The 26272-nt window shown below is 31.2% G+C and overlaps 5 protein-coding genes across 12 annotated transcripts in view; 2 read left to right on the forward strand and 3 right to left on the reverse strand.

Annotated features, from left to right (window-relative positions):
• The window catches only part of LOC105434371 (proton-coupled amino acid transporter-like protein pathetic), a 26732-nt gene extending 20162 nt beyond the window's left edge, over positions 1-6570 (forward strand). For all 4 annotated transcript variants that reach the window (XM_089079864.1, XM_011650090.3, XM_011650091.3 and 1 more), the window contains one exon: positions 1073-6570. In XM_089079864.1, coding sequence (XP_088935990.1) covers positions 1073-1663 — 591 coding nt within the window. In that variant the 3' untranslated portion in view covers positions 1664-6570. The remainder of the gene's footprint in view (positions 1-1072) is intronic.
• Positions 6561-11224, reverse strand: fidipidine (coiled-coil domain-containing protein 93). Of its 2 annotated transcripts, XM_089079852.1 has the most exons (13): positions 10994-11224; positions 10825-10928; positions 10378-10491; positions 10218-10312; positions 9820-10090; positions 9532-9720; positions 9323-9373; positions 9001-9099; positions 8570-8787; positions 8133-8449; positions 7909-8029; positions 7733-7817; positions 6561-7476 (listed from the first exon to the last, which is right to left on the reverse strand). In XM_089079852.1, exons 2-13 carry the CDS (start codon positions 10873-10875, stop codon positions 7315-7317), a joined length of 1773 nt encoding a protein of 590 aa, XP_088935978.1. In that variant the 5' UTR covers positions 10876-10928; positions 10994-11224; the 3' UTR covers positions 6561-7314. The 2 variants fall into 2 exon arrangements, with proteins under 2 accessions (XP_088935978.1, XP_088935984.1); XM_089079858.1 differs by having other exon boundaries at positions 10378-10530; positions 10825-11224.
• Positions 11225-11348: 124 nt separating this feature from the next.
• Ada (adenosine deaminase-like protein) lies at positions 11349-13442 on the forward strand. The gene is made up of 7 exons (XM_011650094.2): positions 11349-11812; positions 11951-12078; positions 12177-12368; positions 12498-12735; positions 12834-12969; positions 13086-13186; positions 13261-13442. The coding sequence occupies exons 1-7, from the start codon at positions 11774-11776 to the stop codon at positions 13435-13437; spliced, it is 1011 nt and encodes a 336-aa protein (XP_011648396.2). The 5' UTR covers positions 11349-11773; the 3' UTR covers positions 13438-13442.
• A 47-nt stretch (positions 13443-13489) lies between these two features.
• LOC105434374 (uncharacterized) lies at positions 13490-17240 on the reverse strand. Its single transcript, XM_011650097.2, is given in 3 exon segments — positions 13490-13970; positions 14593-16015; positions 16740-17240. Coding segments are annotated over 3 exon segments (1770 nt in total). The 5' UTR covers positions 16829-17240; the 3' UTR covers positions 13490-13712.
• A 147-nt stretch (positions 17241-17387) lies between these two features.
• The window catches only part of InR-2 (insulin-like receptor-like), a 54828-nt gene continuing 45943 nt past the window's right edge, over positions 17388-26272 (reverse strand). For all 4 annotated transcript variants that reach the window (XM_011650099.2, XM_011650100.2, XM_089079849.1 and 1 more), the window contains exons 11-12: positions 25969-26213; positions 17388-25841 (exon numbers count right to left, since the gene is read on the reverse strand). In XM_011650099.2, coding sequence (XP_011648401.2) covers positions 25181-25841; positions 25969-26213 — 906 coding nt within the window. In that variant the 3' untranslated portion in view covers positions 17388-25180. The remainder of the gene's footprint in view (positions 25842-25968; positions 26214-26272) is intronic.

Below are 26272 nucleotides of genomic sequence, written 5' to 3' on the forward strand. Positions count from 1 at the left end.
AATTTTTAACTTTTAAAAATTTCTTAACTTTTTCGATCCATATACGATGTTTAAAAAAAAAAAATATTGACACGAGTTAAATGACAAGTTAAATTTTAATTAAGATACATTTATTCATAGGCAATCATACGATTGCCACAAAGATAGGTATATTACGACACTATGCATCAGAAATAAATTTGCATTTAGTTGCTAGACATGTCCGGACACTTAACGGTCACGTTCGATTGTTCCAAGCATCGACTCATGTAAATCAAATGACACGCCTTTATTTGTGCGTCATGGAATGTTTTCGGAAATTCATGACATATGTCAACCTAACAAGAAAAAAGTTATGTTAACATTTCATTACGTGGCGATGTTTACATAAAATTTTTCATATTGTGTCACATGTGTCACACAGACAGAATCGTAATAATTGTTCAAATGCGTTCAAAAAATTGATTATAAATATGAAATGTTTAAAAAATTTTTTTAAGTAAAAGTTATTTTATTTTTATTAAAATTCAAAGAAAATATAAAAAAATATTTAGAGCTATCTAAATTTATATCTAGAAATTTAAAAAGATTTTTAAATGTCCTATTTTTAAGTCATCGTATATTGATAAAGAAAAAACTATTTACTGTGAAACTGTGGAAACTTTTTTATTTTTAATCTTTTGTATATATATATATATATATATATATATATATATATATTTCAATACTTCCTTCCTTGGTTTATGTTTGGTGCTAATAATATCTCAGGTATATAATAAGCGAACGTTCTTTGTCATCATTTTAACGTTATTTTTCGTTAAAATGTCTAATGTCATCAAAATGACGACAAACATCGCCAGCTTATTATCTGGGACATATGTCGCTCAATATTTTGAAATATTCTTGATTGTTAATCAGTATTAAAGATTTTTAGTGTCAAAAAAATCTAAATAAACAATTACTAGCTTTAACATTTCACAAATATTATTTAGTTCTTTTATATATCTTTTTTTAAATTTTTAGAAATAATGCTTTTATGCTTTCTTTTCATCAATTCAAGGATCAACCAAGAAAATCTGTAATCTATTTCCAGGTCATGCCATTGGAAAACAATATGAAAACTCCGTCGCATTTTATCGGTTGCCCAGGCGTCCTCAATACCGGTATGTTTTGCGTCGTATTGTTGTACAGTACTGTTGGCTTCTTTGGCTACTGGAAATACGGGGAGAACACGAAAGCTTCGATTACGCTGAATCCCCCGCAAGACGAGGTGTTAGCGCAGTCCGCCAAGGTGATGATCGCCGTGGCAATCTTCCTCACTTATGGACTCCAATTCTACGTGCCGATGGAGATCATCTGGAAGAACGCTAAGCAGTTCTTCGGCTCTCGTCGGCTGCTCGGCGAGTATCTTCTCCGTATCACGTTGGTGATCTTCACCGTTTGCGTGGCAATCGCGATCCCCAATTTGGGCCCGTTCATCTCCCTCGTAGGGGCCGTGTGTCTGTCCACGCTGGGCCTCATGTTCCCCTCGATAATCGAGCTGGTGACTGTCTGGGAACAAGAGAACGGCCTCGGCAAGTGGAACTGGCGGCTGTGGAAGAACATCGCCATCATCTCTTTCGGCGTGTTGGGCTTCCTCACCGGCACGTACGTCAGTATCCAAGAGATCCTGGAAGGCAAATGAGACGCCGTGTTCGGCGCGAGGAGCGGAAAGCATCCGCTCGCGGCAATCGCTCGTCGTCCGGCGCTAATTCAGGCGACGAGTACCAAGTGTGACAGCGTCTCTCTCTCTCTCTGGGCGTCTCTCGCGCGGATGACGCAACGCTGTCAGCAGACGGACCACTGGATCCGGATCAGGATTCCTCCCGAATCCCTATTCCCGTATCCTTCCTTGTCGGTAGTGCGACAATTGTGACAATAATGACGATGACGACGACGACGACGACGACGACGACGACGACGACGACAACGACGATGACGACGACGACAAACGATGACGACGGAGACATCCGCAGAGGTCTTCGCGTGATCGGATTTTCATTTATCATTTTCTTAACCAGTAGTCGAATTAGTATTACGCGCATCGTGTACGGTTGACGTAACGAGTGTGTACGGTCGGAGGAGAAATGACATATTTGCGCATTCTCGATAACGTTATTTCCGTTATTTCCAATAAGAGTTATGCAGGATTACTTATAGATAGACTATTGTGTTAAATTGGCGCAAACATTACCTATTCTACTAAATAAGGTAGAAAGCAAAATTATATATATTAATTTTGAGAAAGCAACAATTTTGTCAACGTCTGATTCCTAATGGTACACCGCTTATATATACAGGTAAAGCGGAGTCAAACTGAGAGAAGAAGTCTTCTATTATTTTGGAATTTCCGCAATTAGTTATTAATTATTAAAAATCACCGAATAAGTGTGCAGGATGTATCTGCACACCCCACTAGCAAATAACAAACATGTAGTGAGACGTGACCGTCTAATGTTACGCAATGAAATGTTTGGAGGTGTGCATTATAAACAGATGTTCTGTCATTTGTAGACTGTCACTTCTAAATACCTCGCTGTGCTCCTACCAATTGCGAACGTGTGTTAAATGATTGGCACTTCGTCGCGCGCTCGCATTGGCTGATGGGCGGATATGCGCTCATTCTACGATCTTTAATAATTAATAACTCGGTACTAATTGCTAAAATCGCAAAATGGTTGAGGACTTTTCTGCCCACTTTAACCCGCTCTTCAAGCGAGATGTCATTAGGAATTAGACACTCTATATGTATATTTAATTTGATGATATGCTTTTCAAGATTTCTTAAAAAAAATTGCAGGCTTGTAATTTCAGAACTTAAAACAGAACAGTTGACATAGAAAAATTGACAAATTTTTAGCGCCAATTTAATACCTCCAACTATAATCTTTTAGAAACAGGATCTTTAAGTAAGTTGCAGTATTTGACAAATTTTTATTTTATTTTATAATTTTATATATACATCAGAATATTACATCGGAATATTTATATTGAGGTGCCGGTCTTCGGGAATTCCAATCTTTGATCTTTAATGATGAACGAACGAAATTTAAATCCTTTCGCTCTTTTTTTTCTCTATCATTTTACTCGATAATATCACATCAACCGTATGTGCGTATGTGCGTAGATTTTTGTAAACTTAACAACTGCGGGACGGTTATTTAGAATAGCGTACGCAATTATTTTCTGGTCGTACTTTGTATACCTATATCGTGTATATAAAAAATACACAAACCATCATGCTTCATGAATGACAAGTGGGAACCGTACGCCGTCAGTTATTACGTGCTTATTTGCTCGATCGGATTATCAGTAAGATAGTGGTCTCGATATGATTACGCGGGTCGCTCAGACATTAATTTTCCATCGTCTAATCAAGGAAGTTGCGTTAACAAAACATCTTGTTTGAGCATATCAATATAAGTATTCGTTTTTGCATATTAATACAATGCGCCGAATTAATATAAAGTTACTTCTCTATTCTTTGAAATTCTACAAAGTTTATATGAAACAATATCGATCCGCCATAAAAGTCCATTTGCGGCCTACGTAAATGTGTCTGAGACCTCTGCTATAAGAAAATGATCTGTAAGATATTGCGTTTCGCGGAAGAACGTCATGATTGAGCATCACGTCAATTTTTCTTTAAACATTGATTTGATTCCTAAAAATACGTATACGAGCGAACGGTGAAACGAACAAAGAAAACGAATGTTCGGACATGTTCGCATGTTCGTAGTTCATTTGTTAATTTATACTGAACATCCGTGTTCAGCAATGTTCATCATGACGGTGATATATTCATCAAATACCAAATATGAAAATAAAAATGGAAAGAAAACAAACGTTAAATTCTCCATTTTCATAAACTATTTTTTTTTTTCAATCATGTTCAATGAAAAAATTGTATTCTACACTTTCAATTTATATTTATTCACGTATTAATATTTATTCACGTAAGATTGTTATTCACGTATTAATATTTATTTCACGTAAGATTGTTATTTTTTTTCCGTGATATTTGAAATATGCAAACGAAAGGATAATTTGTTCGATAGAATTTTTTATTAACGAAAATTTATTAGCGAAAAGAAACTAATTTCTCCAGATGTGATAATTAATCAACGTGATTCCGCCGCAAAACCGCTGGTTTGTTCCTAGTGCATGATGCACGATGATGTACAAAGAAGATTAATCCATTAAGAGTTAGTAGGCAGAAAAGTACGTAGGTGTAATATTGTCGTGATGCACGCTTGCTAGTCTGTAAGTAAGATCGCGAGACACCATTCGCGCGCTATTTCGTCAGCATGCGCGATAATGATGTTAATTGGTTCCAGTGTTGGAAATGGGAAAAGTCCGACACGATTAATGCTATCGATACGTCGACCAAAGGGGAAATAGAGCTGGAAGTAGAAGATGCATATTCGAACGTTTATCGTTTAACATTGTCCACCAGAAAATGGAGTAACAAAATATTTTCTACAATTTTTTGAAAAATATTAATTACCAATCAGAGAATTGGAAAATCATCAACATTTTACGAGAAACGAAGTTCAAAAATGAAGATGTTATACAACTATTTTTATAATTAATTTATGCTTGTCTATCTATTCGATAATTAGCAATAATCTCAATTTAACTTTAGGAAAATACATTTTTGTAAGATATACGAAACGACAAGACTGCAAATAACTTTTCTATTTTTAGGAGAATATTTGTATATGTTACTTTTCGTATTGGCTTTTATCTCAAAATATTATTCTTTTTAAAAATAATATCAAAGTAAGATAAAAATTATATTCTTGAATCTATGTATCGTCACTATTCTTCTTATAATGATATTAAAATTACGCATCATATACAATATCTTTTTTACATAATATTCAAAAACATAAAATATTCGAAATTGATGAATAAATAAATAAATTTCATGTTTCAATGATTGATGAAAATATTTAATTGTAATTATATTTTTCAAATGTGATAAAATAACGTCCACTAGAACTAAATAAAATTGGTTAATGAATTGAATAAAATAATGAATTGAATGAAATTTTCAATTAAAAGTACAGAACAGCACATATCGAATGTAAAAAAAATTAAATTACATTAAAATCTAAAATAAAATTAAAATTCAATTTATATTTAAATATAAATAATATCAATATAACAGTATTAATAATTAATACTGATATAACAATGTGACTATGCTTTAATAACACAGAAACAAACCATATGTAACCTATTTTAAGAAATAAAAACAAATTTATTTAATTGGACGACTCATTTAAAAACAATGGAATTAATAAAATACAATATGGCAAATGGCTATAAATAATGTAGAAATTATTTAAAAAATTTACATTATGTTGGATAATCTTCAAATAATTGGGACTTCTTTCTTCATTTTAATAACAATGAGAAAAAATATAATTTTATAAAAAATATATTGAGATAGTAAAATTGTGCGAGATATCCTCTTCGAAACCTGATCTATGTCCTCTCGGATTCTATTTTTGAAAAAATTTATTTTATAAGATTATATATATATATATATATATATATATATATATATATATATATATATACCTGTTAGAAAAAAGTATATTACAAGGCAAACGTAATTCACACTATTTTAATGATGCTGATCGATTTTTAGAGTATAGAAAGAATCACGTTTTGACCGCAAATGAGAAAGAGAAAATAACGTAGAACAGTAATTCTATTAAACTTTGCAGTATATTAGATCAGTATATAGTTAATTAATACAAGTCTGAAATAAAGATAAGAAGAGACAATAAAAACAATATATTGCAAAAAATAAATAGTATAAGTAATGTGCGACATAGAAGAAAAAAGAAATACCAGATTTGGACCAAATTAGGTCCAAATTTTCGGGTTCCTATTCGTAGAACGAAAATGGGCGCGCAATACGTAAGCCATATCATTTTAAATAAAGTCATATTACTTTCGTAATAATGTACGCCCATTTTGATGATTTTTTTTATATGAAAGAATGTAGAAATGGAATGTGTAATTTTATCAAAGCGAGAATTAATTAGTCAATGCATTGCGATTATTGCAGCTCTTCTCTTTTTCATAGGAAAAAAACACGAAAAAAACATGCATATATCTATTATTGAAAAATTTATATTGACTTTGTATATGTGTGTGTGTATATATATATATTTATATATACAAAATCTTCCTCTATTAATAATATAAATTTATAACAAGCATGTGTATATAAATCAATCACAGTACATTTTTACAAAACGACTACTGTCATTACTACTTTTCTGTTTCTAATGGCATCAACTCCATTTTATATTTCGAATACTCTCTATAAACAGCCGCAAACTTTCAGAGCAATAATCGCTGTGCAAATGATATTTTTCTGCATACACTAATTTTAGTGCAGATTGTTAACTTATCAATCATTGTATCAAGTTTTACAATATTTAATATACGATGTATGAAACATTGTTTTATACAACATTTGTCTTTTTTTTTAATTCTTTAAAAAGTTGAATAAAATAAAATTTTGGAAAACATGATTTTTATTTTAAAATTCCGAATCTCTATATACATTCAAGTAAAAAAAGATGCATGTTTAAATGAATCAAATGCGCATTTTATAATTACGTAATGTTGCACCGTAAGCGATTTTCGAGAAATCTTACGTGCTTATTTTGTCATTAATGTTTAAAATGTCCTCGATTTAATTGAGGCATAATAATGCAATGATGCAAGATTTACATGTAATAAAAAACTACTCGTGTACATCAGAGAATAATGCAATAGCTTTAAAGAAAACGATTTTCTCAATAGATAAGCATGTAATTATGCAAACTACATTTTTTACATAACATTATATCATTTAAATTATAAAATAACTCATAATGATGAGATAGAATTCATATTTCCATTGAATTGTGTGGAAAAATATTCAATCCCGAAATATTCATTATATAAAATCGATTCGAATAATCGTTATATCGAAACAATTTGATATGCAAGTCAATTGAACATATTATACATTTTGTAAAAAAAATTAATTTACACATTTAATATTTAACATTTTTACATGATTATAAACTACTGAATCTTCTTTAATGATGAATTATTGCAATATAATTACATACATAACAAATGTTTTTGACATTTCCGTTAGCTTTTATCCTACATTCATTATATATACATAATAGAAGACGAAATAATTTTAAATAATCTTTTATAACAATTTCATAACATCAATTATGCACATTTGACTAGTTTCCATTTGCCAAGAAAAATTTATGGACCACGAAGTTGAGCCAATAAAGCTTCATTTTTGCGACATTCAATAGTAAGTTGTCTAACTGCTGCAACATATTTACGTTGTTGTTCTACAAGGGTGACGAGTTGTCGACTAAGCGTATCACGTCTACTTTTTTCGTCAGAACACCGTTTTTCCACCTAAGTAAAAAATTATTTTTTAATTATTTTTTTGATTCATCATTAAATATATAAAATGAAAAAAAATCATACATCGAAAAATTTAAAGACATTAATATGCATAGAGAAAAAGAATGTTAATAATTTATAAATCAACTTTTACGGAAATAAACTAAAATAGAAAAAAATTGCCATTTCAAATCAGATATGTTTCTCTTATTTTTATATAAATACTACATGTTTTTAAATTATCCATTTTTATGAGTTTTCATGTTACCATGGCTTTGTTGCGCTTCACTCCTGCAACGATTGTCTCAAACTGTTTCAGGAACTGTTCCTTGCCACTTGCTGATGCCATTGCTCTATTATGGAATGTATGTTAATTATATATATATATATATATATATATAATAATAATATTATGGATACAAAACCATCAATATTTATACATACTCATTATAGTTGTCCTGAATGGAATTTAGTAATGATAATTCCTTAGTTATATATAGTTTAGTATCATCGAGAGTATTGTATAATGTATAGTATTGTTTAGTTTCTTTATGCTTAGCTGAAACTGTAATAATATGCTTTTTTTAATTAAAATTTTTTGAAATAAATAATTTTAAATTGCAAGATTTTTATATATATGCATGAATAAAAACAAATCCAGTGGTTACCTTGATTATAAAGTTCCATAAAGCGGCGCTGATATTGCGTCAATTCAGAACGTCCTGGAACATCGTCCAATTGTCTTGTCAAAGATGCAATAATTCTATTCTTTTTTGCTAATTGCAAGCGCATTCGCATTATAGCTTCCTTTTGTTCCTCATATTCTTTGACACGATCCTCCTCTTCTACCGGAGCACCATTTTCAATTTCTTGTAACATATCTCGAAGAAGATTTAAATCTGACTTACATTGCTCTCGGAAATTGTGTTCTTGTTCTTTCAATTCTTCATGTACAGATAGAAGTTCCTCTAATCGTTTGAAAATACTGAAAAGTCAATAAGATTATTATATACATCAAATAAAAGAAACAAAATTAATATATACACAAATAATATATATTTTAAATAATAACTAGTGGTTTAATTAATAATTTATTTCTAAATACCTGTCATTATCATTAATTCCAATTTCACGAATCTTTTTAAACGAGCGTTCAATAGCTTCTTTTTTCGCACGATGTTCTTTCATTTTTTCTATTACTTCAGTGAATTTGTTTGATAAGTTATCTCTTTCCTTTGTTAACTTGCGGACTCTAGATTGCAATGTTGTTTTTTGTTTTTGTAATGCAATTAGAGCACGCGACGAATCCGTTGCGCCACCGTCCTATATTAATAAAAACATTATATTTATGTATGCTTTACAATTATTACATTATATACAATGCAAATAATTCTTTTTTCAAATAATTCTTTTTACAATGTTCTTTTATCTTTTTTATTATTTCAATGAGTTTAATAAATAACGAATACTTCGACAGATAATTGTGTAAAAAGATTATAATAAATCAAACTGTATACATGTATATTATGTATATACCTCAGCTTCAGAAGTAGCTATGGCTGCATACTTTTCTGCTACTTTGGCAATTTCTTGTGCTTGTATGCCAACAATGTTTCCAACTGTATTTAAGCGCATCTATATTAAAAGTAAAAAATTAATAATTATAATATAAACAGATAGCCTTTATATGACCAGAAACAAATAATATGTGAATTTTGGATAAAGAATCACTATTTTCTTAAATAATGAAAAATCTTAAATAAGTATAAATATATAAACGCAATCAATAAAAAGATTGTTAATTAAAACAACTTCAAACACTATCTTTTCTATTTTAATATTTGCAAAACCTACATACCAAATTTTCTTCTATGACAGACAGAGTAGCAGTAATCTGTTCAGTCATGTTCTACAAAAGATATAAAATATATGAATTTTTATAACATCACATACATATATACATATGTATGTACGCACATGCATACATACATAAACACACACAATTAAACTGATGCACTAAAAGTGACATTTATGATACAAATATAACATATAAAATATAATATATACTTTTTCATCTTTTTCATTTGATTCAGATCGTGATTCACTGTTTTTAGATTCGATCGGTGTTATTGCTGATGTACTTTTAACCACCTCAAATGGTGCTTCATATTCTAATACAGTACCAATAAATTTATTTGCTTCATCCTTCACAGAGTCCTCTTTTTGTTTAAATAAACGCCGTGGTTCATATGCTTTCTTTCAAACATAAAAAATATGAAATTATACATATTAATCACATATTTACAAAATGTTTTTATAATTACAATATTTTTTCACAAATAAAGTAATTTGTACCTTAACCGCATGTAAGTTTTTTATGAGATTCTCATTAATTGCTGTTCTAGTTTCAGAATCTTCAGTAAAAGAATGCTTTTTATGAAACTGATTTAAGGCAAAAGCTCTCACAAAGTCCGCCATTTCCTGTCGCATTTCCATAGATCGCTTCACTAACCATTGAATAACTGGGAATATATGAATGCAATCTAAACCTTGTATTTGATGTGGTTCTATGCGATATGGACAATTCATTTTTGGAAGCATAACCACAATCTTTTCAGTTAAAGAACTGCAATATTTATTTTGTCATATAAGTATTAAAAAAAATATAACAAATTATATATAAGAAACTAATATAAGATAAGAATAAAATTTATATTTTCAAATATAAATACCATATAATATAAAATACATACATTTTTTGACCAATTGTAAGATTTTCTTGAAAAAGTAAATCTACATCTACATCAAAATTACATGATTCTATGCACCAAGTCATGCCGCCAACAACCTAATGAAACATATTTTTTAATAAAGTATATAAACTTAAATAAAAATTAAAAATAGTTTACTAACCTTATCAAAATTTGATAAACCTTTTATTCGTGCTCTAAAGTAACCCGCAGCAACAAGTAAATCGATAATTTCTTGAAATTTAATAGTTTGTTCCTCATCCTCGCGTACATCGATCTAAGAATATAATATTCAACATTTGAATGATTACTTACACTGAAATGATGATTCAGTATTAAAATAATAGCTTGATTAGATAAAAAAAAATATATATATATATAATATTATATTCAATCTTTATGACAGATATTCTATAATCTTCAACAGATATCATTTTTAATAATTATCTTTTTACATCACACAATTTTTATATTTTATAAATTTTATAAATTTTATAGATTTTATAAATTTTTCAATTATTCAAACAAAAAGGTTTTGAAATAAATGCATCTATAATTGTAATTTAAATTAAATTTAGGAATTTTAATACAGTTTTTGTGAAATATATACCTCAGTGTTTTCGGAACTTCTCAATATTCTTTTCGGCATATCATTCAACATATCGTAATTCTTCGGAGAGCAAACTATTTATTTTAATGCATTTGGAGTTGAAACTAAAAAAATATTACTTTCTTATAATTTATATGTAACCTTTCTTCTTTCTTTCTTATGACCCTACCCTTAAACGAGAGCCAGAATCAATACGGCCAGAAACTTGTACAATATCGGAGTCAGAGAGAAATCAGGTATAGTGGAAGGTAATCTTATGCCAAAATTGATCGTGTAATAAAATTTGCACTTGTTCGATTTATTTTACTTGAACATAAAATTAATGTTACATTACATTAATGCAACACTTATCAACGCGATATAAGATATGTACTATATAGAGCAACGTAACCAAATACGATAAGTACAGCGCACTGGAGATGCATGGAGAGGATGTCAATCGAATGAGTTGCACTTGATTGCACTGGGGAACATTTACACTTAGTGTACGTTAGTGCAGACAACTGAATTTGCTACAAGTCTGTACTGCTTCAGAAATTTAGATTTGTTCTTTTTGGCTGAACTGGTTGTACTAGTTTCACAGTACTAGTTTATTCTTTCTTTCTTTATACTGAAAGAAGAAAGATAAATTCTAAACTAGTACAACCAGTTCAGCTAAAAAGAACAGACTTATTATTTTATTCTTGTTCATCGAATGTTAAACAAGGATATAAAATGATACCAGCACTCGGGGGTTATTTCTAAACGCATCCTAGTATTACTTTATGGTGACTTTGAAGATGTCTCCATACCCTCCCATAAGTGGAGTAGTAATATTCTACTATAATAAAATATAAATATTTTTCACTGCACCTGGCAGCGGGAATATTTATCTTATAAAATTGTAAAACGTTGATAATTATTATAAAATTTTTTTTATAAAATTAGGAAATATATTGTGGATGACATAATGGATATGCAAAAGTTTTGTCAACAATTACCGAAAGTGGTATGTTTTTATTTCGGAATCTAAAAATGATTGTTATGTAAAATAAATATTTTTATATTTTATATTTTATATTTAGTAATTTTATATTTTATACAATATTTTATACTAAGTAATTATTTTTTTCTAATTTCTAATTAGGAACTTCATGCACATTTAAACGGTTCATTAAGTGTAAACACCTTGCAAAAATTATACAAAATACAATACTCAGACAGTACATATGATCCAGCTGTTTTGGACATCACCAATTTCTCATCCTTAAGCGAGTATAAATATCTTTTTTATTTTATATTAGAAAATTTTGAAATAATGTATTGTCCAAAGAAGAATATATAATCATATATATCATATATGCATTTTCCAGATGCTTTAAAATATTTGATATAGCACATGCATTAACAATTACACCGGAGACTGTATTTATTGCTACTTGTGATGTAATAAAAGAGTTTCATGAGGACAATGTAATTTATTTAGAATTGAGAAGCACACCTCGTGCTGTAAATAATTCAATGACAAAAACAGAGTACCTTCAAGCTATAATAAAAGCTATCGAGTACGTAACTTTTATATCTATACATTAATAACTCTTTAGTTTGAGTATATGCATACATGTGTATAAAAATAATATATTTCTAATTTTCTCATGAATGAAATTAGTAAATTGTATCTAATGTTTATATAGAATATCCAAGTCTGAGTTTCCACAAATTCTTGTAAAACTACTGATATCAGTTAATCGAAAACAAGGTTATGAATCTGCAGAAGAAAATATAAATCTTGCTATGCAATTCATGAAGAAATATCCTGAATATATTGTTGGTATTGATCTTAGTGGTGATCCAACAACAGGTGATTCATTCTTAGAGTTATTAGAAGCTTCCAGAAAAGTGGGTCTTAGAATTACAGCTCATTGTGCAGAGGTAAATTGTCTTTTAAAGATCAATATTCTAACAATTTCTAACATATATATTAATATTTCTATATGTTAATAGTTATATTATATTTATATTATATACAGGTACCAAATGAGATAGAAACAAAGGATATATTAAAATTTAAACCTGATCGATTGGGACATTGTACATGCATTCATCCCAATTTGCAAGGTTCTCAACAATTATTTGATAAATTATTGGAATCTAAAATTCCTGTTGGTAAGATATTTTTATAGAATTACAATATAATAATTTATTTTCAAAGATAAAACATTTAATGAATATTAATAACATATATACTTTTTTAACTCAACATTTGTTTTCTTTTAATCTAGAATTATGTTTGACATCAAATGTTAAATGTAAAACAGTATCATCATATATGAACCATCAATTTAATTATTTATATAAAGCTAGACATCCTATAACTATTGGGGTAAGTGTATATGTGTTTATATAATGTGCATATTGTTAAAACTCCACAAAATATGGGATTATAATCTTCTTTAGACAGACGATAAAGGCGTTTTTAATACGTGCTTATCAAAGGAATATGAGATATTGAGTTCTACTTTTAATATCGGAAGGAAAGAGCTTAAAGAATTGTCTGTATCATCAGTACAATACAGTTTTGCAAATATTGAGGAAAAGAAGAATTTAACAGCAATCATTAAAAATTTTGAATAACATAATTCTTTATTGTACAAATCTCTTTCTTTCTCCTTTCCTTTCTCCCTCATTCTTCCTCTTGCTTTTTGTCTTAATAAAATATAATTATAGTTGATAATTTTAGTTTAATAATTAGTAATTTTTTCATTATTTATTTTTATACATATATTATGATGAATTGTGTATGTGTGTGTGTGTGTGTGTGTGTGTGTGTGTGTGTGTGTGTGTGTGTGTGTGTATGTGTGTGTTGTACATGAAGAATACATATATGTAAAAGAATGAAAAAATAATATCTATACCATTTTACATCTCGAGAGAAGTTTCAAATTTTTGCATTAGGACACTAACACACGTTTGATTCTTTTAAATCTAGCTAAAGCATTGCCGGGCTCATTCTGTAATCCACCAAAAGCCTCTCTGTACTCTTTCTCTAAACGTGAATTTAATTCCTGTGAGCTTCCAGTTAAAGATACTAAGGAATCGGAATGTTCTGCAGGATGTTCTCTCTCATTATTTTCATTTTCGCTGCTAGTAGGCAAATATGCTTGAGACTGCAACAATTTTATCATTTATTTGTTTTTATTACAATATTTATTTAAATTCGTATTTATTGCAAACAATAGCTGTGCGGTTGCATTTATTTTACTCAATATATTCATATTAACAATTAATAATATGTCGTACAATAACGAAGAGTTTTGATTTATTTATATGTACCTCCATTGGCTCACTATGGCTATCTGGATTAATGACATTAAACGCAAAAAAAAAAAATATTAAAATAAAAATTTTTGCAAAATATATTATATGGAAATATTTCCTAATAAAGTAATCTTTATAAGCGACACATCAGACTTGTGAAATATACAAAAAACTTTTTTTGTTTCGGTAAATCAATATATGATCACGTATTTAGAAGTTGAATTGTGGCCTTTGTGGTTCCTGATTACGCACAATTTATTTCTAAATTATTTAATGATTATCGAAGGCAAAATAGGAATTTTCGATCTTACGGAATTTTATATCTTACAAATCTATTATAATGTTATAATGTTGTACTAATCAATATTTTTGTTTTAATATATTTTGCAAGAATTTTCATTATATGGTTTCTCGCTCTGATGTTACAATTCAAGATGGCCACAGTGAACCAGCAGATGTCTTAAATCTTACCATTTTATTATCTGTATGGAGAAAAGAATTTAAATTGGGATTCGTAAACAATTCATTTCCGGATTTGATGGCTTTTCCGTTAGATGACGATATATAGCTACTTGATTGTCTCTTCTTTGTCTGATGTTGATCGTTATTCATCAAAAAAATTTGCCTGATATGTTCCCGTTTCTTTTTAAAAGATTCGTTCGAAGGAATTCGATCGGAAAACTTGTCGCGATTGGCCACAAATCGTCTTTTCAGATTTTCATTCTCTTTTGATGTATCTAACTTATTAATTTTGTTAGAACGTTTTTTATACGGTTCTCTTTTTAAAGATCGATGCTTTTCGTTTATTTTGGAAGTGGCTGCATTATCGGCAATCCCCTGTATGGATTTTTTGACTATAATCTGACGCTTTTCAATCGGCTCACTCTCGGAGTTTTGTCTTCCCTCATCTTCATACTCCTCATCCTGTAGCTCGTTAAATTTGATATTATTTTCCTCGATGTCTTTGATTCGTTGTCGTGCCTCTATGTCTCGTTGGATCTCCTCCTTGAGCGAATCAATTTTCCGTTGAATCTCTTCCTCCACGCGTTTCTCATATTCCGCATTTGACCCGTCTCTTCGAGACGGCGAAGCGACCAGACTCGTTGGTTCTTGTGTCTTGAAAGAATCATTCTTCGAGATCATTTTACTCGATCCGATATCTTTGATCTCAGACGCGTCGTTGGGTGTCTTGCTAAAACTTTCTGCTGATTCGATTCGAGAAACCTCGGGCGAATAAGGCTCTTTCGCCGCAATCTTTGACTCTTCCAACGTTGCTGAATTATCTGGATTTGTTTTGGATTCATCAAGCGCTTTTAAAATCGCTTGATCTCTTTTCACCCGAGCATCTTTCGATATTTCTCTCTTCTCGGGTTCATTTATCGATTCTCGCTCCTGCACCGCAGCCATGTCTTCCATCATTCCCGATGGGTCGTCCTTCATTTCCTCGTAATCCTCTGCACCGTTTAGAACGCCACGTTTCGCGACGTCTTTTGCTTCATAGTCATCATATAGACTCGATCTATCATCCTGATCGGTATATTTATCGCTATTTACATTACGGGATAAGCGCACAAGATTGCTCTTTTCTTCGTTTCTATCACGTTGTTTCGCCACGTCTTCATCTGCCTCGTCTATATAGTCTGATCTTTCGTTTGAGGGTTGCAAGTTGAAATATTTAGCTACGTTATCACGATCAATGGATTTTTCAGCGTTTGATCGACTCGAAATCTTGCGTTCCTCTTCCGTATTGTCTTGATATGTATCGTTCTCTTCGAGATCAGCATCGCTTTTTTCTTCATCCGCGTGTCCCAAGTTTATTTCTTGAATTCCTTTCGCGTAATTAGTGCCTTCTTCCGATTGCGATGTTTCAGAAATGGATACCTCTCGTTTCGTTCTGAAAACGTGTAATTTTCTATAATGTCCACTTCTATTAATGTAAGTTAGTTTTAATCTTAATTTAATTTACTCTTTATCCTTTTCTAACTCTTAAAATTAAAAAAAATCAATCTCTGGATATATTTATAATTAACAGATATTATTTGATACAAAATGATGAACTTTTTAAAACGTGTATGCTTCGAAAATGCATGAACAATTTGTTTATTATTTCTCTAAATAATATTATCTTATTTCTCTTTCTTCTCTGTTTAAAACAGGTAAAAATAAGTTGAATCAGGATTAAAGTTAATTTACATCGATAGAAATGGACAGAAGTGTTATATATAAACCGATTTTGAAAAATACGAAAATCTCTTTAATTTAATTTAATTAAAAGGGATTCAGATCGATTTTCACAGATTTTTCTAAAATATGCGTATTTAATGCGCTACTTCAAAAATGTATGAACATTATGTACATTATTTTTCTATTTCTTAGAACTAAAAAAGATAAGTTAAACCGAGATTAAAAAATAATCTGCATTGTTAAAAACGCACATAAAATATCATTACTACATAAATACCATGTAAATATTAAAAAATATTTTACATTTTGCAAAGAATAAGACAGAATAGTTATAAGCAAGCAATCTCGTTAAAAATTCACAACGGATTACACGAAAATATATGAATATTGATCTGCAAGAATAGCCTAAAGAGAAAATCACGTACTGTCAATACCTGCAAGTTTCATTAATAATTTTCGTATAACAAATCGACGATTGTAATATCTCAAGCACAACGAAGATACAATACAGTCGATTTTTCATATTGCAGCTCTGTGAAAGCTCCTGCAGTACATTGCGCAAGCAAACGTCGATGTCATAATCACATTAACCTGGAGTTAATCAAGAAATCGAATTTCATGTTCATAGAAGTTTGACAAATCGTGTTATGAAGGAGAAGTTGTCGTATCGAACGCGATTATTTGCGATTATGCTATCTTCTTATGTTAAAGCCCGTGATGATTTGCACGACGATTCTACTCGAAATGGCAACACGCGCGCAAATTTTGAAATGAAACAATTTACGTCAGATGATTCATCACAGTGACAAGGTGATGATGTGTACTCGTTGAGTTATTTTCTTTCACAAAAAGACTTTTATTAGAAAACTGATATTTGGTAAATAAAATCTGTCTCTTCCTCTTCGCGCGTACGGCGCGTATCATATAGTCGTTATAGTAAATACAATTTGTATATAAGACAATTCGGATTATATCATATATCTAAATTTGTCAAGGGCCATTACCGAGACAAAGGGGCACATCGATACCTCCGAAAGGGATGCGCGATAGAAGGGAAGATGGAGACAGCTGAAGATATACAATGACAAGATAAAGGGATCATCGCGCCTTGTCCATAGGCGCGATCCTATATATTCTTACAGTGACGATATTACAAATTAAAATTACATCTACGACTATCTGCAGCGAATGGCCGTGCCTAGCGGCCATTTTGTTACTGACTCCGTACTCCGAGATGCGATCTCGGTTCTCGCACCGTACGCAAACAACACCTTTATTATCATTTATATTCTCGTACGCAAGTACGACTTACATATACCGCAGGAAAACAGAAATCATCGCGTTTGTCTAGCGGAATCAAAAATTATTCTTAATCTAGAAACAGATAAATGACGCCTCGTCCTCATTCGTTAATGCGCCAAAGATGCCAAATCCACTACACAAAAAAATTATCGTTTTGTTGTTATTATTATTAGATTATTATATGTAGAAATTATTTTGCATGTCGTATCGTGCGACAAGCATTATATTTCATCGTATTGTTGCACAATACAATGTGCAAAATACGCGATAATTACTAAAGTAAAAGCAAATAACGAAAGATTGAAGATGATGTGCGATGAGGATTTCATTTCGAGATATTGACGTCGTAAAGCGGGCTTATGTTTCATTCGTAATATACACACATATATATATATATATATATATATATATCTTTTTTTCTCATAAACTCATCTTTCATTACGGCAGTGGCGTTTGCTTCATATTGAAAAAACAAAATTCAACAACATTTGTGCATCACCCGAAAGGATCTCTAAACGAATAGTTTTGCTCTCGCAATATCTATATAAATGCATTTCTCAATAATGCATGAGCTGTTCACGCGTTTCTCAAGTAGGCATAAATCACGCGCGTTTTGAAAAATCCAAAATCAAAAATTGATCTGCGTCACTTTACGTTAAATAATATTGATCATACATGAAATCAATTTTCATATTTTTCAAAACCGGAGTGCGCAACACTTCCGCCGATCTCCACCACTGTAAATTAACTTCAATTCTGGTTTAACTTTGTTTTTATCTCTTTTTCTAATTCTAAGAATAAGAAAAAAAAAATAAAAAAATAAAGTAAATCGAGACTAAACTAATAATTTACACTGATGAGAAATGGACATTCGTCGTGAACGGCTCATCGTATCGTTGCAGCGTTATCCATAATTATTAAAAGTTAGATTAATCTTTGATTTTCAGTAATTCCTTCTCGCCTCTTTACGAGCGATTAACACGCATAACGTCGCATAAGAGATAAATAAATCCATCTAGTGACTATGATTTTTTTCATTAACAAAGAATCCAAGAGTACATTCAGCTCTACAGAGATCGATATTAGCCATAAATCTATTCTTCGGCATTGGATTTGTGGGGGAAAACAGCGAGTATTTCATTTTTCTTTCGTTCCCTTTTACATTCGCGCCTCTTTCTTAAACTTTTGCATACGGATGCGTACGCATATATGTATATTGATTTTACTTTATATAATCCCATAAACACATTTTCGTTCATCAAACGCATCTGCACTTCACACTTCAACATCAAAAACAACACTCTCGCCGTGTAATTCGTGCCGCATACTTGCGTTCTGTTTATACCAAAAAATTAATCGAAGCGCTATTTATAAACATTTACAGGTTGATTATCGATACGCGAAACAATTGTCGAGAGGCGAAAATAAGAAAAAGAAAGATTTTTCGATCAGGTAATCTTTGCACATTTGTACTAAGAACGATCACAAATCATCTGGACTGCTTTGTTTCCATCAACCGTTTGCAAATTAACCGTTTAAGCATTTTCGTTGTGTAACACGATTCATCTTTAATGCTTTTACGCAAGGTAGCGATGATCGTTTCAATAAACAAAAGATTTCAATCTACGTGAATGATCATCAAAAATAAATTTCTACAATACACTGTCGAGTCTACCACGAAAAACATGCTAATTGCTCATTTCTATCAATGTAGATTAACTTTAATCTCGCGCGATTTACTTTTTACCCTCTCTTAAGTTTTAAGAATTAGAAAAAAAATAAAGAGGGAAATAAATTAAATCGAGATTAAAATTAATCAACGTTAATGAAATGGATCTGTCGTGTATATATAATGCACAAGTTTGTTTAAATAAGCACACGCGTTCTACGATAGGCACGAAAATGTGTAATTAATAACACCAAATATATCGTGTGTGTGTGTGTGTGTTTATGTATGTGTATGTATATATATTTACTAGCTATCGTGTACACGGTCTAATGAAAACAGTGTCGATGTTCGTATGATAGGAACGATTGAACACTATACATTGCTAAAATACGTGTAATGTTCTAATAAAAAATAAACTAATCTTGGAAATATTTTTTGAAAAACCCTTAAAAAAGGGCATTTAAGAAAACCTGGATTATCCAGAAATTCTACAACACGGTCCTAATGTATCAAATATATTTCTTTACTTTCCCTTTTATGAGAATAAAAAATATATAATCCTTTTTGTATAAAAAAATAAGATCTGTAAAAATGTTATAAAATAGAACGGAAAATTTCATAAATTTAATTAAAATAAAAATATCTTATGCTCTACGATGCAATGTAATGTCGTAATATGTTGTAATATGTTATTCGTTTTGCGGTATTATCTTACTGTCACTGAATTTGAGCAAGCTAATATTGAGTAGTTATGTAGTCGAGTAATGTTTCGTCGCAAGTGGAAACTCGATAAATTAACTGAATAGTAAGATACATATATTGGTTGGAAATTATATATTATCATATATTGACAAATATGTTGTATATGCAATATTATACATAATGTTGCATCAGAGATCTTGCTTATTATTTGTGTAAACATAGCAGCGATAGGAACTGTGAGCAGAATTGCGAGCAGTATTTAAGTTAAAAAAAAAAAAAAAAAAAAGAAGAAAGAAAGAAGAATCTGAATAAAAATAGCATAGTGGGATATCAATCAAAGTCGCTATTATCATAAGAAATCTCATAATGGGAGCTTTATTTTACTTGCAGGATTCTTTTATTAGATATAGATATACCGTAAAAATTTATTTTATCCGTAACAAAAGGATTGTATAACAGAAATGCCGGGTTGCAAAACATGGCCCAAAATATTCTTCTAATATAAAATCAACGTGTCTCCCAAATTCTACGTGAGATATCGGTACGAGAAATACGAAAAAAAACGTTATATAACAGTTGCAAAAAGGAATTGAGTCGCCGTAATAATCCTCATGTATATTTGCTAAAGTGCGAAAAGTGCATTGAATATCAACTAATCGGTAGCGTTTTCAACTTTTGCACTAAACTCATCTCTGTCTCTCATTTACATAGAATAAATATACAAATAAATTATCGGCTCGAGATGGAGTAATTCTATGTTTCTCGGCATCGGAGGATGAATAGAGTTTTATGTCTTCAGTCTAAGATCGGTGGAGGACTTAATTATTCATACAACGCAGTCGGGGCACGCGATTCGCTTAATTTTTTTTTTAAAGTGTAAATGCTGCTTGTCCCTTTTTATACTCGATAGCTCCTCGATCTTTTTCCCCCCCCCAACACATCGATACAGATATACATTGATTCTATCAGGTCTATTACTCTCCAAGTCTCCGCTTTGCGATTTACGTTCAAACGTTCAAACGAATCACATGCTCAGTTAATCGATCAATATGCACATCAACAGGCACACTCTTCTGCACTTTTTTTTTTTTTTATAATTACACGATTTTCCAGACATAATTACGTACTACCTTAAAATTCTCTCGGTTAATTCTAATATATTACAGAACTATCAAACTATAGGCCTAAACTTTTAGCGATCGCGCGCCGTTCTTATAATACGGAGACTCGCGGCCATATAGGAAACATTTCATGTCAATCTTACGATACTTAATAATTTTTTTTTTTCGTATATATATATATATATATATATATATATAGATATATATATAGATATAGTACATTTACATGGTCTAAGCGTTAACTGTGTCTGTTATTATATTAAATACTTCACAATACGAGCGAGGCTTATTATTACGATACATCTACCGATGATTCTGTCATTAGTCGTGTTCCTTTTCTGCCTAATTTCAGAAATTCCGTTTAATGTGCAGCCGGATTTTTTACCGGATCTTTCGTTCTGAAAACGCGCGTCCGGCGTGTATTGCAGCATTTCGCTTCTGAAAAACTGAAAAAAAAAACGGAAGAAACGGATTGTATACACATGTTAAACGAAATCAGAGTTGTGTGGAACAAAAAAAGAAAAAGAGATTTGTCCAAGACTATATAAGTACACAATTGCGATTCAGTTCGGTTATTTTGTCAAAAGTTCAGACGGTATGATATACAATCGGTACATACAATCAGAGGTAATAGGCATTTCAAACAAACGTTCAACTGCTCAATTTGGCACATTGAAAGTCAACAGAATTTCCGGGCGTGTAAACGAGAAAATGTGAGAAGCGGACAACTGTGAGTCCAAATCGTCATCAAATCAGTCTAGAATCGTTAAGAACGATAGAGGAAAAAAGGGGGTTGAACAGCGAGTACTCCTAACGAGAAATGGTGGTGAGACGTGTCCTATAAGATTTGCGCTTTTTATACATATTTTACCTAATTACATTTTTTCTTCCTCGCGTTTCCCGCGCTGTCTTACTTCTGTACACAAGTTGCGATATCGCAATTTTTTTTTTTTATACTCAATGTGTATGTATAAAATATTGAGAATAGTCTTGAATACTTGCTATTAGGTCATTATTCTACTCGTTGATATATATAGGGTATCCTGAGACTGAAACTTCTTTTTTTTTTGTCAATAAAAAATCCTTCGGTAAATCCAGGATTAGTTTTCGAACGGTCAGTTTTAAAGAAGTCTGAGAAAATTTCGCACGAGTTTAAAAACAATAAAGGATAAAATAAAATTTTAATATATAAAACAGTAGACACGTGTATACATGTATTGTACAATTATATTGTTCCATTTCGAATTGCACTTAAAATATCCAATAATTTTATTTGTATGATTATTAGATATTAGATTTATGTGTATGTATATATGTGGGCGTGCACGTGTGTGTACGTGCATGTATATGTGTATAGATGTAACAAGAGGAAAATTAATTTTATTTCAATGAAGATCTCATTTTTGCGTAATCATTTAACGAATTGGATACGAAATTGTTGAAAATTAAATAATTCCGATGAGAAATTGATTGAGCATTGACGGAGATTAATATTATAAATTCATCAAGAAATTTGACAAAATGTTCGATGAAAAATTGTATAATTGTATAATTTCAGATACCCCATATATTGCTGTACCGTATTTGTTAATAATTGCATCGGATCAAAATGACATAACAATATGTGCGCAATGTTGTAGGAACAAAACAACCATGGATCGTACTAATAAATCTCGTAGTGGACTATATCTTCGAAATGGTTGCTCGGTATAAAATAAACAAACGAAATAAACCAACAAGAGCGTTTGCGAATATGGAACAGTTTGGAACTTCTACCATTTTGTCTTGTATCTTTAACTTACTGAGAGATTACGGATGTACAGTGGATTAGCTAATCAGTCTTGTGTTAGAGGCTCGTTATGTCTAGACTCAACTGCATTATATTGCGCATTACTCGCATAATAACTCTTTCCCTAGCTCATCCCGTTAGGATTCATCCAATATTATTTATCTCACGATTGTATCAACGATTACACAGGTTCAATATTTTCTCGTCCATCATCAATCTTGCTTCTCACTGGGCTCTAAGACAGTCTACGTTCTCTCGTCTCTACTCAAAAGCATGGTGTATACCTCTGACTTTCATAGTTTATTTCGTAGAGCAACGCAGAAAACGTTTGCGCGACGGATTAAGAGAAGTGTTTTATGGAACTGTTGTATAAGTAGCGTGAACGTGATCCTATTGCACAAAAGAGATTGTAAACTCATGATTGTAAATTGCACAGTGAATCTTTGTAGAATACGTTAATATTCGATCGAAAATAATGGTATTCATTTGCAAGAAATATCTGTTGTGTCTTTCTTCTTGGAGAATATTACGAAGGCAAAGCTCAATTTCATGTGCTAGCTCCACGAAATAGTACAGTCACGTACATACACAGCACATAGCCCATGTCATATGTACGAGGTATGTCGGGAAAATTTCAGAAGCATGAAAACATGAAAAAAATTTTTAGATCAAAATTATTGCTTGTTTCACGTGCGTACATTTTAACGCATTAGAGTTCTATAATTAAATAGAATGTCAAATTTTATTTGCGTATTATTGTGATCGTTAATAACTTATTCAGCCCTGAAACTTTTCAAACATACATGTAACTTCGTCTGATGCTTTTTTGGATCTCTACATTCGCAAGATTATCTAGATATACAGAACGAGAAACGAGAATAAGGCGCCGCTTAAATCAATACCGATATTTTTACAAGCGTGATATTTGATCGCAATAAAATTTTAAAGTTAAAATACGATATATTAATATTAAACTTAAAGATTAGGCATTAATCGTTTTCAATTAAGATTTTGTCTTACTACAATAAAAAGATTAAAATACTTCTTATCTATAAGAATCTACAGAAACTACTTTTTGCAAACTTTCATCATAAATGCTCATCAATCATATGTGCTCGCTACTGAAGTCTTTCGACTTAAAAAAAAAGTCCTTACTCTCTAGTTCTCCCACTATATATCGAACAATTGGTGGATTCAGAACTTCTAAATCAACTGATACAATAAAGTCAAAAATATTAAAAACAACATAGAAAACACATAAATATAATAAAAATCTATAAATTAGAAGAACGCGATATATTTGCTAAGTTCATACACTTATTCTGAATCACCTTTTACACACATATTTGCCAACAAATCTATATCACTATACGAGTTCAAAGCTTAAAATCATGCAAAGTGGCGACTAGGTATAATTCACAAAATTTATAAAATGTGGTCTTGTTTTGCTGTGAACAAAATGTCGTACCAACGCGGTAGTCGACCTAATTGCCACTTTGGTTCACTGTATTTACTATAAACTTGGAAAGAACATAAACCAATGCTGTACAAATGTATAATTATAGCAGAAATTGCGCGAATAGCGCACCTTGCGACTGAAAATGAAGTGAAAAATTTATGATATAAATAATAAATCTGCTTAATTCTTTGATACACTAGTAATGGGAGAGCGGAGAAGTTACTATATGTTTGTTTTTAGAGAACCTGTGCATTGCCGATGGACAGCTGTGTATTTATCATAGCGTACGGCCCAAGTTCGAGGAGAGACGTTTGAATTAAATCGCAGCTGTCTATAATAATCCCGCGATAACGGCGTCTTAATATAAAGTAAACTCTTCATATTAATGTATACTACAGCGACAACTTCAAAAAGACAGTATCTGATATAAATATATTCGCTGCTTTTTTTCCAACATATATCGCAGCGTAACAAATATATAATTAGCTGTACACGCTTAGCGATATTAATTACATTTAGAGAGACGGAATTAAGACATGGTAACACCCGTATAAGGAAACTCCATTTGTTTGTTAGGACCTGTACTCTTAGTTACATCTAGACGTTTAAAATATAGACTTATAAATATAGCTTGTATGTTAGCTAGAACACACTAACATTCCTTTCATGTACAGAAAACATTGCTCAATGTAATTCTTCCAAAACGATAATCCAGTATGCTCGTAAATTTGGCACAGACACTGCCTTTTTGTATGTATGTATGTCGTTTGTGTGTTGTTGTTGAAATACTCATATCCGATTCATTCCAAGTGATAAAATTTCATACAACGGAGCTATGTGGCCGTATTTCCGATATAACCGTTATTTAACGTTTCCGATTTATTCATATAGTCGCTCATATGCTTGTTGCTTTCCTTTTTGTCACCGTTAATCTGAATATCTATAACGTCCATAGATGGAAATTCTACGTGTAGAGAGGTAATCTCCTTCTTCTCGATGCTCGACATGATCTCAGGACTCCTATTTTCGTAATCGGGATCATCCCGGAATTTAGATGGGTTTGGGCTATCGAGGAAACTTCGCTTAACTAAACTGCCAGGTGGACTTCCAGGCTTCCCTAGAGAACTTTGACTTATGTTACTGCGGGAAGTACTTTTCTTAAATATAAAAGGCGAGCTCCTGACTGATTTAAGGCTGCCTTCTACAAAAGGCGAGTTTAACGTGTCCTTACTAGATACAAGCGAGTCTCCGGAGACACCGCCAAATTCATCGAATCCAGCTTTGGGTACTTTTATAGAGTTCATGTCATGGAAATTAGAAGTAGCTTTCGAGGTTTCACCATATGAACCTATTGCATATCGTGAACTTAAATTATTTTTAATACTGCAAGGCTCAAAACTTGCAAAGTCACCAAAGTCTTGACGCAGTGGCGAATCTTCTTCTCCCTCAGTTTCTTCCTCTCGCAAATCTTGAAGAGCAACCATTTCTAGATCCCTGTAAATTAAATAATCAAATTATAAAAAAATCAATAATTATATAAATTGCATTTAATTATATAAGTTACATTTAATTATTCAGACATGCAATTATTATATTGTTTGACACAAAATTGGACACTTACTGATCATTTTGCGGTGAATGCGAATTATTTTGATTTCGAGCTTCGATTCCTTCCGGACTATGATAAAAACTAACGTTCTCAAAACCTTCTATACTAACTTCTTGTAATAACAATGTCTCGATGTCTATAAAGGTAGGTCTTCTTGTAGCTCTATGATTCCAAGTACGTCTCATTAAATTGTACAGTGAATCAGGACAATTTTCCGGTCGTTCCATAACTCCTCCTTCAATTACGTAACGCAATACCTAAAAAGGAAATAATGAGTTAAAAATATGTATAATAAACAGATTATTTTATGACAGAA

This window comes from Pogonomyrmex barbatus, unplaced genomic scaffold (assembly GCF_055798465.1).
Source record: "Pogonomyrmex barbatus isolate J1 unplaced genomic scaffold, ASM5579846v1 scaffold1, whole genome shotgun sequence".
In the NCBI taxonomy this organism is placed as follows: Eukaryota; Metazoa; Arthropoda; class Insecta; order Hymenoptera; family Formicidae; genus Pogonomyrmex; species Pogonomyrmex barbatus.